Source organism: Tupaia chinensis, unplaced genomic scaffold (genome assembly GCF_000334495.1).
Source record: "Tupaia chinensis unplaced genomic scaffold, TupChi_1.0 Scaffold000146_1, whole genome shotgun sequence".
In the NCBI taxonomy this organism is placed as follows: Eukaryota; Metazoa; Chordata; class Mammalia; order Scandentia; family Tupaiidae; genus Tupaia; species Tupaia belangeri.
The window spans coordinates 13,326,164-13,339,153 of record NW_006159616.1 but is presented as its reverse complement, the minus strand read 5'-3'; the positions used below and the strand labels follow the sequence as shown (position 1 = coordinate 13,339,153).

The following is a 12,990-nucleotide window of genomic DNA, read 5'->3' as shown; positions in this document are numbered from 1 at the left end:
AAAAAAAAAAAAAAAAGAATGCCATCTATAATGGTGATTCGCTATATACCAACAGACATAAAATACAATTTTTCCTGTTCCCAGTATTATTAAAGTTTAATAAATTTGGTTAATGTGATGTTTCCCTGCGCTCTTCATTATAAATACTGTATACTAATTCTCTTCCTATTAATGTTTCTGGTGGTGGCCTTTGGATTGTGTGAATATCCTTTCCCATCTCCTTTTCACTCAATTATTTTACTATTTATTATTGATCCTTGTCTAATTAAATTTCTACATCTGGGGTGGCAGTATGGTGATTTTTAAAATCCTAATTGTCATTCATTGTGCATTTATTAGCTGGCATTTTTTAAAAAGACGAGCTTCCCCCCGCTTTTTTGGTAACTATTATTGTGAACTCATGGATTTTTTTCTATACTAATGTGCTGGTTTGTTTTTTTTTTTTTTTTCCTTGTTGTTGCTTTGATTTGTTGGCTAATGAGAGCCCTAGCAGTTCTTCATCCTTTTGGGCCCAAGATATTCTGGGCTCTCCTTGAACTTCCCTTGAGCCAAACCTGAAATTAGCTATTTTCCCAAGAAGCCCTGGTTCCTTTTAGTGGGGAATACTATTTAGAAACCAAGATCTGGGTGCTAAGTATCTTTAAAAAGTAAACTTTTTGGAAAGATTTTCTGTCATTTTGATAATATGTTACCATTTATGAGGATTTTCACATTCTTTTATATTTTTAAAGTTTATCATGTCTTTTAAATGATTCATCTGTTGGTCCTTCCTGCAGACAGTGTAGTAAGCAAGTCAAATGCTAAAGTCTTCATTTTACAGTTGAGGAAAATGAGATTCAGTGAGAATTTAATTTTCTCAGAATTATAAGGCTAGTGAGAACAGATGCTGGGACCGAAACCCAAGTTTTTTACTGACTAGTTTAATTTTTCTTTAATTTTTTTCCCCACAGTGCATCGTCTCCTTAAAGTGTGTTTAGATAGCTAATGGAGCTGTGCTGTTAACTCTCGGTCTGTCACTGCCAGCCCTGCTAAAGAGAGAAAGCGTCCTCTGTAAGACTAACTGATAAATGACCAGAGCCTTAGCGAATACTTGCATCCTTCTTAGCATTGCCCTTGGGAGCCCCTTTTGTCATGGAGTTAACCGAGGAGGCTTTCAGCCTTATTTTAAGATGCATGGAATGTTTGATGTCTGACTTTGAGAGTTCTATTTGAAAACAGTACATGGTCATACCTAAACCCTCTGTCTCATGGCAGCCTGTAATTAAATGGGTCATTCCCAGGGAGCCAAAAAGGAAGCAGAGAGCCTAAGCAGTGCATCAGCACATGCTGTGCTTATGCTGTGATTTCATGTTGCCTTCTCGAAGGGTCTGTTTTCTTCATTTTCCTTGTTCTATTTTCATTAAAGTTCAAGCTTTTTCCCACTAACACACCATGGAAACTTTTTATTTTTTTTTTGCCAGTGCGTGTGCTCTCGCAGGAGAACGTAGATGAGAGGGGAAGTGAGAAAGTGCAAGGGGGATGGCAACACCGTAATCCCTTCTTCATTCTTATTTTAGGATTTTGGGCACTCACGCACAAGTACCCAGTGTGATTTTTCAAGCCACCGGGTTTGGAACTTGAACTGCTTTAGGTCATGTAGGAGTGGTTCTCCCATGGAAACTTTTTTTTTTTTTTTAAAGAATTACTTAATATTTCAGAACTGGCAGATGGCATAATGGTTACATCGCTGGAGTCCCATGGAGTCAACCATAGTTCAAGTCTCGGACCCAGCAGCTTAAAACTCATACCAGGGCACCAGCAGTTGGCATACTGGCTATGTCGCTGGACTCCCATGTAACCGACCGCGGTTCAAGTCCCAGACCTGGTAGCTTAAACTCAAGCCAGGCACGTGTGCATGTGTGCCCAAGATCCAGAGAGGAGAATGGAGGAGAAGAGATTGCGGCGTGGCCATCCCCCCTGGGTAGTGATTTCTCGCTTTTTAATCTGTCCCTCTCTGTCTTTCTGGAGAGTGCACATGCCCTGTGGCAAAAACCGTTCCCAAAAAAAACAAAAACTCATGCCAGGCATATGTACGTGCATACCCAAAATCCTGAGAGAAGGGATTGCAGCATGGCAATCTCCCCTGGGGGACGATTTCTCATTTTCTGTCTCTCCAGTGAGCACATGCACCCTATAGCAAAAATCTCTCTTAAAAAAGTTATGGGCAGTTACTGTAATGGTTATGTTGTTGGACTCCCATGTAGTCAACAGTGGTTCAAGTCCTGGACCCGGTGGCTTAAATTCATGCCGGGCGCATGTGCATGCGTGCCCAAGATCCTGAGAGGAGAATGGAGGAGAAGGGATTATGGCGTGGCCATTCCCCTGGGGGGTGATTTCTTGCTTTCTGTCTGTCTGTCTTTCTGGTGAGCGCACGCACCCTATAGCAAAAACCTCTCAAAAAAAAAAAAAAAAAGCTATTTCATTTTACTTATTATTATTTTTTATTTTGAGCAGAGAGAGAAAAAGAAAATGAAAAAGCAAGCCTTCAGGTCTGTGACTCAAACCATGATCAGCCATGTGGGAGTCCAGTGCCTTAAATGCCATACTACCTGCTGACCTCTCCTATGAAAACTTTTAAAAACACTTTTCCCCCACCATAAAATGTTAATGCTTCATATGTGAGGGTGGGGGTCTTCAAAAAGTTTATGGAAAATGCATATTATAAAATAACTATACATAGATTTCACATATTTTTGCAACAAAATAAACTAATACTTTAATTTCACTTTTTCGCAAACTTTTTGAAGTTTCCTTCTATACTATATGTTTATATACCGCATATATTTCTGCATTATACTTAAAGGAATAAGATTGTTGGGGTTTAGCCAGTGTCATGGAGGTTAAGGCAACTGGATCCACATGGCTAACAGTGCAGTTCGAGTTCTGTACCTGGTGGCTTAAAAATCTTGCCAGGTACATGTACCATACATGCCCAAATTCCTGAGAGGAGACTTGAAGAGAAGGAATTGTGGCTTGAAAATCATGCCGTGTGTGTGCATGTCCATCCGTGAAATCCCAAGAGAAGAATGGAGCAGAAGGGATTGCGATGTAACCATCCCCCCTTGGGGGGGTGATTTCTTACTTTCCGTCTCTCTCTCTCTCTTTCTCTCTGTCTCTGGTGGGTACATATGCCCTATAGCAAACTAAAAGAAAAAGAAAGGATTTTTTTTTCATGCCCAAGGATTAATTTTTGCATTCTTGGGATGATATTGTCCTTATTGAAAATGCACAGAGTAGATGGAGAAATGAAGGATAAATCTAATTTTTATCAAATAATCAATTTAGTGTTATAATATATTTTTATAGTAGTGTCTTTCTTGAATAACTAAATGTAATCTATAAAATATTTCAATTCTAATAGCACTGTTAGCTTTTAGTTATCTGACTGAACTCATCCTTCTGTTGCAAAGATAGGAATTTTTCACCCATAGGAAACTTCAGTCTATAATCTTAGCTTGTTTCCCTTCCAAACTATCAAATAATTGGAACTTGTGGTGATTCAAGTTAATTTAATCTTTTCCAGTATTGTTTTTATCTGGAATTCCCTGATGTGTAAAATACTACTTATGCACATATTAGCATTTAAGGAACATGTGTTTTTTTATTTCCCTTTCAAATCCTCCCCCGTGTCAGCCCCAAATGAAGAACTCTTGAGTAGAAATACGTGCTTTTACCCATTACAGACTATCTTGTGTGCTTTGTAGTTTTTTTCCTAAGTATTTCTTTTATGTCTCTTTTTATTCGTGTCTCTCTCTCTCCTCTCTCTGTCCTTTACTTTCTTTCTCTACTACCCCCAATATTTCTCTCATTTCTCTTTTTCTTGTCTCTTATTTTCTCTCTCTCCTACATGTTATCTCCTTTCTTTTCATTCAGGACTACGAGAGTAAATTGCAAGCTTTGCAGAAGCAGGTTGAGACCCGATCCCTAGCTGCAGAAACAACTGAAGAGGAAGAAGAAGAAGAGGAAGAAGGTGAGGTCTAGCAAGTGAAATTTCCTGTGTACCTTTTGGATTTATATTATCTAATTAGTTCTTTATCCGTGATCAGAACTGGATGCCTCATAGGTGCTTCTACCATTTATCAGCATTTTACTGAGTCAGCTTAAAAGATGATTTAGAAGATGCTCAGTGTTGAGAATCCAGGCTGTATGTGTGAGGTTGGAGTAGAGGTCATAGCTCTTAGAACTTTTTAAGGTTCCTGAGCACAGTCTTTGCATAAATCTCCTGGGAAATTTACATAAACTGTCTCATATTTCTGTACATATGAAGTTCATAGGTGTTCAAATAAATGCAGAATTTAGTCTTTTTAAAAATAGTCTGTTTAGGGAACCAGCAGTTAGCGTAATGGCTATGTCGCTGGATTCCCACGTAGTCGACCGCGGTTCGTGTCCCGGACCCGGTGGCTTAAAACTCACGCCGGGCGCGTGTGCGTGCGTGCCCAAGATCCCGAGAGGAGAATGGAGGAGAAGGGATTGCGGCGTGACCATCCCCCCTGGGGGGTGATTTCTCGCTTTCTGTCTCTATGTCTCTCTCTGTCTGTCTGGCGAGTGCACGCGCCCTACAGTGAAAATCTCTCCAAAAAAAAAAAAAATAGTCTGTTTAATTTGCTTGTTTATGTCAGATTTCCCAGAGAGAACTTTGGAGTATATCAGGGTACTTTAAAGCCATTTCTGGCAATTTTTTTTTTTGAGAGGTTTTTGCTATAGGGCGCTTACCCTCCCCAGAAGGGAAGAGAGAGACAGAGAGACAGAAAGCAAGAAGTCACTCCCCAGAGGGGATGGCCATGCCGCAATCCCTTCTCCTCCATTCTCCTCTTGGGATCTTGGGCACGCACGCACACACGCCCAGCATGAGTTTCAGCCACTGGGTCCGGGACTCAAACTACTGTCGACTACGTGAGAGTCCAGCAACATAGCCATTATGCCAACTGCTGGTCCCCATTTCTGGCAAATTTCTAATCATATTGCTTAATCACGCTTACCTATTTTAAGTTTCCAGAAATTCTTAACTGAATTAAGGCTTTCATTGGTAGTTACCGCCTCATTATGTAGCATGAGCGTTCATCTTCATTTCTCCACCCAACCACTCAATCTCAAGGCTCCAAATTAATATTGAAAGAATTCTTAATTTATGTGTTAAATTCTTTATTTTTAAATATCTAAGTGAAATATGACTTTTTATTCCTATCAAAGAGAATAAATACATGAAGTTGTACAATGTACTAGAAGCCAGGAGTATTTTTTTTCTTTTTAATTAGGCTTTAGAATTATATTATTTTAAAAAAAGAGACCTATTTCTTTGACATACTATTTTAAATGAATACTAGATTTTTAGAGGTTTCTTGAAGTGTATGATTACTTTGATAATATGAACAGTACTTAGAAAGCTTTAGTAGAAGGGAGAAAAATGAGCAACAGGATGGAGAAAAACTGGAAAAACCTTACTTGATGAAACAGTCAAGGAACAGGAGGGATGGAATTTCTGTGTAGCTTGAGATCGCCATTAAATATGCTTCATTTGCTCTTTCAGTTCCTTGGACACAGCATGAGTTTGAGTTGGCCCAGTGGGCCTTCCGGAAATGGAAGTCTCACCAGTTTACTTCATTGAGGGACTTACTCTGGGGCAATGCTGTATACCTGAAGGAGGCCAATGCTATCAGCGTGGAATTGAAAAAGAAGGTATGGAGGTGGTAAGAATGCCGACCATCTGTAGTCAAAACTAGAGCCTTCTGTAGATTCATTTGTGCTCTCACCTTAAACTAATGTTTCCTTGAGGGAATTTAGCTGTTTTATGCTATGAAATAGCTTTGTATATGCCTTTATTAGGGCTGGACCCATAGTCTAGTGGTTACAGGAGCTAGATCCCACATGGCTGACTGCAGTTCAAATCCTGGCCCTGGCTACTTGAGGAACACACCAGAAACGTATGTGTATGCTCAAAATTCCAACAGATTGGAGAATGAAAGATTGCAGCAGTCTCCCTCTTTCTCTTTCTTTCTCTCTGTCTCTCTCTAGTGAGTGCACGTGCCTTCTGGCAATTAAAAGAAAAATAATTATATATGCTTTTATTAATTATGTATACCTGGAGTACAGTAAGTACTAGTTTAAATTTTTCTAAATTTTTATTTATTATTTCTTCCATGAAAGAGACAGACAGAAACACCCATAGGGTTTATATCCTCAGCCTCAGCCACATCTGGTATGTGCCCAGATCGTGGGGTACATGCCCAGTGTGTACAAGGAGGTCTTAGAATGCATACCCTGGGACCAGCAGTTAGCGTAATGGCAATGTCGCTGAACTCCCATGTAGTTGACCGCGGTTCGAGCTCCAGACCCAGTGGCTTAAATTCACACTGGGCGCATGTGCATGCGTGCCCAAAATCCCGAGAGGAGAATGGAGGACAAGGGATTGCGGCGTGGCCATCCCCCCCGGGGCGTGATTTCTCGCTTTCTATCTCTCTGTCTCTCTCTGTCTTTCTGGTGAGCGCACGTGCCCTATAGCAAAAACCTTTACAAATAAAATTTTAAAAAAAGAATGCACACCCTGGACCTTTTCCCATGTTGGTCCAGTTGTGTTACTACCTGGTCCCTACAAGTTTATTAAATAAAAAATTGTAAAAGACAGATGTTTCTAGTTTATTTTACTGAATACTTTTAAGAGTAGTAGCTGCGGGCCGGCCAGTGGCATGGTGTTTAAGGCAGCTGGATCCCAGATGGCCAACTGCGTAGTTTGAGTCTTGGGCCTGCAGCTTGAAAAATATGCCAGATGCACATATGTGTGTATGCCCCAAATCCCAAAAGATGGGAGAAATAAATGGAGAAAGGAGTGTAGTGTGACCATTCTCCGTGGGGAGTACCTTCTCACTTTCCTTTTCTCTCTTGCTTCAGCAAGTGCACATGCACGCTGGGGGGAGGGGGGTTTCAAAACTTAAAAAGAATAACAGTTATAATCCTCTGAATTTAAAATGGAAAAATCTTGATGTTTTCATCTTCTCTCATTAGGGAGGGACTAGAAATACATTATTGGGTCTATGTTTTGGTCTCTTCTATGAGTTCCACAAAAGTCTTTTTTTTTTCCCTTTTTTTTTTTTTTTGAGAGGTTTTTGCTATAGGGTGTATGCGCTCACTAGAAAGGCAGAGAGACAGAAAGTAAGAAATCACCCCCAAGGGTGGATGGCCACACCACAGTCTCTTCTCCTCCATTCTCCTCTCAGGATCTTGAGCACACACGCACATGTGCCCAGTGTGAGTTTAAGCCACCAGGTCTGGGAATTAAACCGCGGTTGACTACATAGGAGTCTAGTGACATAGCTATTACGCCAACTACTAGTCCCAGCCACAAAAGTCTTTATTCAGTCAATCAGAGTATATTTATTGGGATTTTATTTTGTGCAAAAACTTTGCCAGGCTAGGAAAGAAAAAGGTCTGTGAATAGTTTAACTTGAAATTAAGGTTATTCCCTGTTGTTAGTATACAGGTGGTGTTTTTTTTTTTGTTTTTTTCTAGTTAGTTACAAGCTGTTTGCTGAGTACGTACTACATGTTTGACCTCTTTCCCATTGGCTGTGATTATGTCATCTCATCCCTGAAGTTTACTTGTTGAAAACCATTTGCTGATGGTTTATTCTTTCCATGCAGGTGCAATTTCAGTTTGTTTTGTTGACTGACACACTGTACTCCCCTCTGCCACCTGAATTACTTCCCACTGAGATGGAAAAAAGTCATGAAGACAGGCCTTTCCCTCGTACAGTGGTGGCGGTAGAAGTCCAGGATCTGAAAAATGGAGCAACGCATTATTGGTCTTTGGACAAACTCAAGTATGAAAATATTCATAAAAGCCCATTGTTTTATTTTGGAAATACAATTGCTCGAGTAAGCTCCCTCAGACTCTTCTCTCTGAGGTGCAGTTGCTTTCTTTACCAGGCTTCCTAAATGCTGTTACTGGCCAATAATAACACCATCATCTGTGTTCTTTTAAGTGAATGAAGCCCACTCCTGAAACACCTGCCACATCTGTAGATATTTAAATTTCTTTTCTATAGACCCTCTTAAATTTTAAACGTTCTAATTCCATGGTATTTATTTCTAACTTAGATCTAGAAATTACTCATTTTTTTCTCTCCTCATGGTGATCAAAAATAAACAGGGGCGTTTTAATCTAGCCTCCATTTACATGTAGTATATGAGATATATCCTGCTGTCTCAGTGTATTTGAGAGATTATGCACTGTTGAATTGTGGGTCATCGGAAGACTCAAGACACATTTTTACAAAGAACATAGAAAAATATGCCATGAGTTTTTCAACGACCCAGTACATTTCTCTTGTGATTGGCATCTAGGCAGAGATTAGATGGCCATTCCTTATTATCTTTGATGACTTATCTATAGACTCAGATACTTTGGAAACTTGAATGTTTTGGTTTTCTATACTTTTAGCCATTATTTTTTTTAGTAACATTAAATGATAAGAGTGGCTTCTAAAAAAAATCTTACATGGAAGATTCTTTTAAAGTGATATGTTAATACACTCTCGTGATACTAATCCCATCCACTTCGTGTTTACTAAATAGGCAGAGGCTGGATTTGATGCGAGAGATGTATGACAGGGCAGGGGAGATGGCCTCCAATGCCCAGGATGAAAGCGAGGCCACCATGACTGGCAGCGATCCGTTCTATGATCGATTCCACTGGTTCAAACTTGTGGGAAGGTATGTGATGATTTGTTGTTAAATAATGAATGTTTTTATTGTAGTTGTCTAAAACATCAGATATTAGAGAAATTTAAAAGAAAAAAAATTATTTAAAAAAGCCCTAACTATAATCATATTCATTCATACACAATCACTATGTCACTTGGTATATTTCCCTTCAGTTTTATTTAATATGCGTATTTGTTTTGAGTCTCAAACTTTTCAACCAAAGTATTTGACAGTTTTTCCTGACTCTCTATTTACTCACAAAATGTTTTACAGTTAATTAAGACAGTTTAAAGAAAAAAAAAAAAACTGTGTCTGTATCTTGCACAGTTTAAAACTGTAGCATGACTTCCCAGACTACCACCTTCCCATGCTCTGATTTGTCCTCACTTTTTAATTGCTTTTTGAAAAAGCAGTTCATTCCACTTTAGCATTGCCAAGGGTGAATTAATTGCACACCTTGTGGTAATCCCCTTAAAAGTCTTTGTGTTTACATTATTTTCAACAATCAATGAAAACAGTGCCTTGAGTTCATACTGAATCAGGTTCTTAGAAGTTTCTAAAGAGATGAGTTGGCTAAACATCATACCCAGGCAGAGCACGTGCTGCTTTAACATACACCATTTCATCCATTTTGTTTTCTGCTCCAAGATGAAGTGAGAATTTGTAAAAAGATATAAAAAGCCTTGTAATTTTACTTTAATACTGAATGGCTCCTTTGAGTCTTAGATACTTATCTTTTGTGCAAACTGCAGAGTACAAACGTTTTGTAGCACGATATTTACCTGAGATAGTTTACTCATGTATTTCCTTTGCTCTTCTTATTCTAAGGATCAGTCCTTGCATAACTTTTTCAACCTGCCTTTTTCCCCTTTCACCTGATCCAGATAATTTATGCTTATTTTATCCTTTTGCTTTTTCATTTGCTTTTATTGTGTTGATTCCCCAGTGGATTCTGTCCTGTTGGCACCTACAGCTTCCTGTTTAACCAACTATTCCTCTCTCCCTGGCTGTGTTAATCGGCATCTTACCTGGTGTCTAGCTCCCCCATTTTCCACGGCTGTGTGAATGAGCGCCTTGCCGACCGCACACCCTCCCCCACTTTTTCCACGGCCGATTCCGACATCACTGAGCTGGCTGACGAACAGCAAGATGAGATGGAGGATTTTGATGATGAGGCATTCGTGGATGACACCGGCTCTGACGCAGGGACGGAGGAGGGATCAGATCTCTTCAGTGACGGGCATGACCCGTTTTACGACCGATCCCCTTGGTTCATTTTAGTGGGAAGGTTGGTGAGGTTATTGTGAGAAAGGCAAAAAGGGACCAGCTCTTGCTCTACAGGCCTCTTTGTGCAATTTTGGATTATCTTGCTTTAGCCCAATTCAATTCTTCCGTGGTCAGTTTCAACTTCTCTGATGCTTCAGGCTCTGTATTAATGCTGATCTGGCTGGAGAGAGACCTCAGGTACTGTTTGTGAGGTGCTCTGTCTACTCAGCACAACATCCAGCAAAATTTGAAGACTCTACATGGAGGGCCCCTTGTCCTAAATTGCCTAGTAGTTTTGTTCTGAAGGAGGAACCCCAAGGAGAGAGTAAAGCTAAGAGTCAGATGTAATGGGTTCAATGAGTAGTTTGTGGTCTAGATGTTTCCTTTTTAAAGGAATGTGATTGAGGAAGCATATGAGGTAACAAGAAAAAGAGAGCATAGCAAGTCCAGCCAAGTCCAAGGTTAGGCAGAAGAAAGTCTGTGGTACTGCAGGAGTCAGAGGACAGAGTGGGCTTAGGAACAGCAGTAGGCGCATCTCTTGTCTACGCTGCCGAGTCCTAAAGAAAATCAGGGAATGATATTTTATCTAAAATGAATGCCTTTTCACTGAGCCTATCTATAGGTCTTGGGCTTGTGCTAAAATTTTACCTATTGCTTTATAAGGATGAGTTTCAGAAAAGAATCTGTCGACACTATCAACAATGAATACTTGTTGAGCGCTACATGAAACTGCTTTTGTGTTGACTTTAGTTCACCAAACTGAGGCATTGTCTCTGGCTCTCCGTTTGTGTATCCATCGGCCAGTGATGCAGAACTCCCCATGCACATGTTCCTAATACTGGTGTCTTTGTCTATATCCAGTCCTCATGCTGAAGTAATTTTAATTATAAGTTCAACAGTGAAGCATTCATTGGATTAACCAAGAAGTATGTCTGGAATCTTAAGTATTAAATTTAACATTAACGGTGCATTAGAATCACATATTATTGAACCCTTTACAAATAAGGGAGTTACGTGTTACATGGATAAGTACCAGTTATCTAAAGATTAAAGTGCAGCAAGTCTCCTGACCCAACAGAAGCATAAGTTTTTTTGTTTGTTTGTTTTTAACTCTTAGCTCATAGTATGGTGTTGGTCACCCAGGGGGAAACTTCATAACTGATACAGAGATTATCACTGTTACTGAAAGAGGGAAAAGCGTTTTGATAAAAATGAAAGCCCCAGTACAACTATAAATTATAATAACAGACAGTCTTTGGGGTTTACAATGGCAAAGGGGCACTTAGAATTAAGTATTTCTGTGAATAAACAGGGATTAGAAATTAGACTTGAGTATTTTTTTATGGGGACATTACCAGGAATAGGTACTTAGAATTTTAGAGAAACTGACTTATCTTAAAGTCAAGAAAGATTTGTACAAATAATAGGACAGTAATGTTTTATTTATTTTGTAGCTGTCTGTGTCCTTCAGCACATTTCAGTCCTGTCCTGAGGGTTAGAAATGAGAACCAAGTTTCCATTTATGAACTTGGTCCAGTACCATTTGCCCAGTTTCTAAAGCTGTTCAGTTGTGTTCTCCACCATTGCACAGTGAGGAGTAGGCACCTTCATCTTTTATGGCTTGGTGGGAAGAACCCAGATCCAATTGTCAGGAGAAGCCTTGGGTCTTTGGCCTTCTCTATCATTACCTTAGGAGAAACAGCTCAAAGTAAGGCTTCTTGGGTTTTTAAGTGTAACCTGAAAAGTTAGAAATAAAAAAGCCTTAGAATTTTTTTTATCTTTCATATTCTGTCTTCCACACTAGCAAAATGGATATCCTAAGGCTTCTGTTCAGAAGCATTTATATTTTTTGTCAGTTGTATGGAAAACTCAAGTCAGAATCCCACTTAACATGGAAATCAACTGACTTAAAAAAATATGTATTATTTTAAATTTTATTCTTTTCATAATCAGATATAAGTCCTCTTATAATCAGAAGTAAATAAGGTATACAGCAATCAACTAATTTGATTTTCACATAAAATATATATGGGAGTATGGCTTAGGAATTGACCTTTCTATTTGTTTGGGTTCCCAGGTTCTAGAACTAACTGTGTCTTACAAGGAGACTAAATGAGGAAGTGAAATAATACCAATTATTAAAGTGAAGTATAGCTCTCCATATTTGCCTTCAACTATTTTTTTCCTTTGCAAATGAAATGTATATAATAGAACATCATCATCCAATTGTGTAGTAGTCATTATATGTAGAAGAGGAGAAACTTCTTTCCTTTCCTGTGATTCACAGGATAGGATTTCCCTTATTGGCACATAATTGCAAATATAATTCATTTGTAAAAATTTCTAGTTTCCTATGAAATTCCATTCATAGGTTTGTTTCTTGGCCACGCTACCGCTGGTGAATCTTTATATGAAAAGTAAAAGAGCTTGTCCCTTTAGCTATTCTCTTATGGCATGTTGGGATGTTATGAACCAGCCATCATAATTTTGTAAAATATTTAAGTTAGTCTTTGGGTTAAAAAGGGGCAAAAGATGGTTATTCTGTGACCTCTCTAAATACCTGAACTGACATTCTTTCTGTATCACCATAATTATACTGATTTTTCTTATCTTTATGTTGACAAGTTTGTTTCCCTTTTTGATGTAACTTCACAGAATTCTCTGCTAATATATCCCTTACATATTCCCATCTCATCCCTGTTCTCCTTCAGTCTGCTAGGTCAAAGTATAAGGACTCATAAAAAACAGAGCAACTTTGAAAATTCCAGTATAAAGAGCTTCAGAGGATAACTTTTAATAGCACTGATTTTGGGCTAAGGACTGTATTCTAATAGCATGACAAGGAGCTGTCTAGAGAGTGTGCATTTGTGTAGTCACAGAGCTCATGCCCCTGTTGCTGCCTTAGAACTAGAGAATTCTCTTTTCTAATAAGAGAACTCTATAATACCTTAAATGCTTTCTTATTTGGAATACTTATTATTATAGGCAG

At 39.0% G+C, this 12,990-nt stretch overlaps 1 protein-coding gene across 7 annotated transcripts in view; it reads left to right on the top strand.

The window, feature by feature from the left end:
* Window positions 1–12,990, top strand: part of KIF1B (kinesin family member 1B) — a 161,341-nt gene that overhangs the window by 88,948 nt on the left and 59,403 nt on the right. For 5 of the 7 annotated variants that reach the window (XM_006145348.3, XM_006145353.3, XM_006145349.3 and 2 more), the window contains 5 exons: window positions 3,913–4,009; window positions 5,567–5,715; window positions 7,674–7,852; window positions 8,607–8,744; window positions 9,775–10,023. In XM_006145348.3, the coding sequence (XP_006145410.1) occupies window positions 3,913–4,009; window positions 5,567–5,715; window positions 7,674–7,852; window positions 8,607–8,744; window positions 9,775–10,023 (812 nt within the window). The remainder of the gene's footprint in view (window positions 1–3,912; window positions 4,010–5,566; window positions 5,716–7,673; window positions 7,853–8,606; window positions 8,745–9,774; window positions 10,024–12,990) is intronic. The other 2 variants (XM_006145355.3, XM_006145354.3) reach the window with 1 other exon arrangement.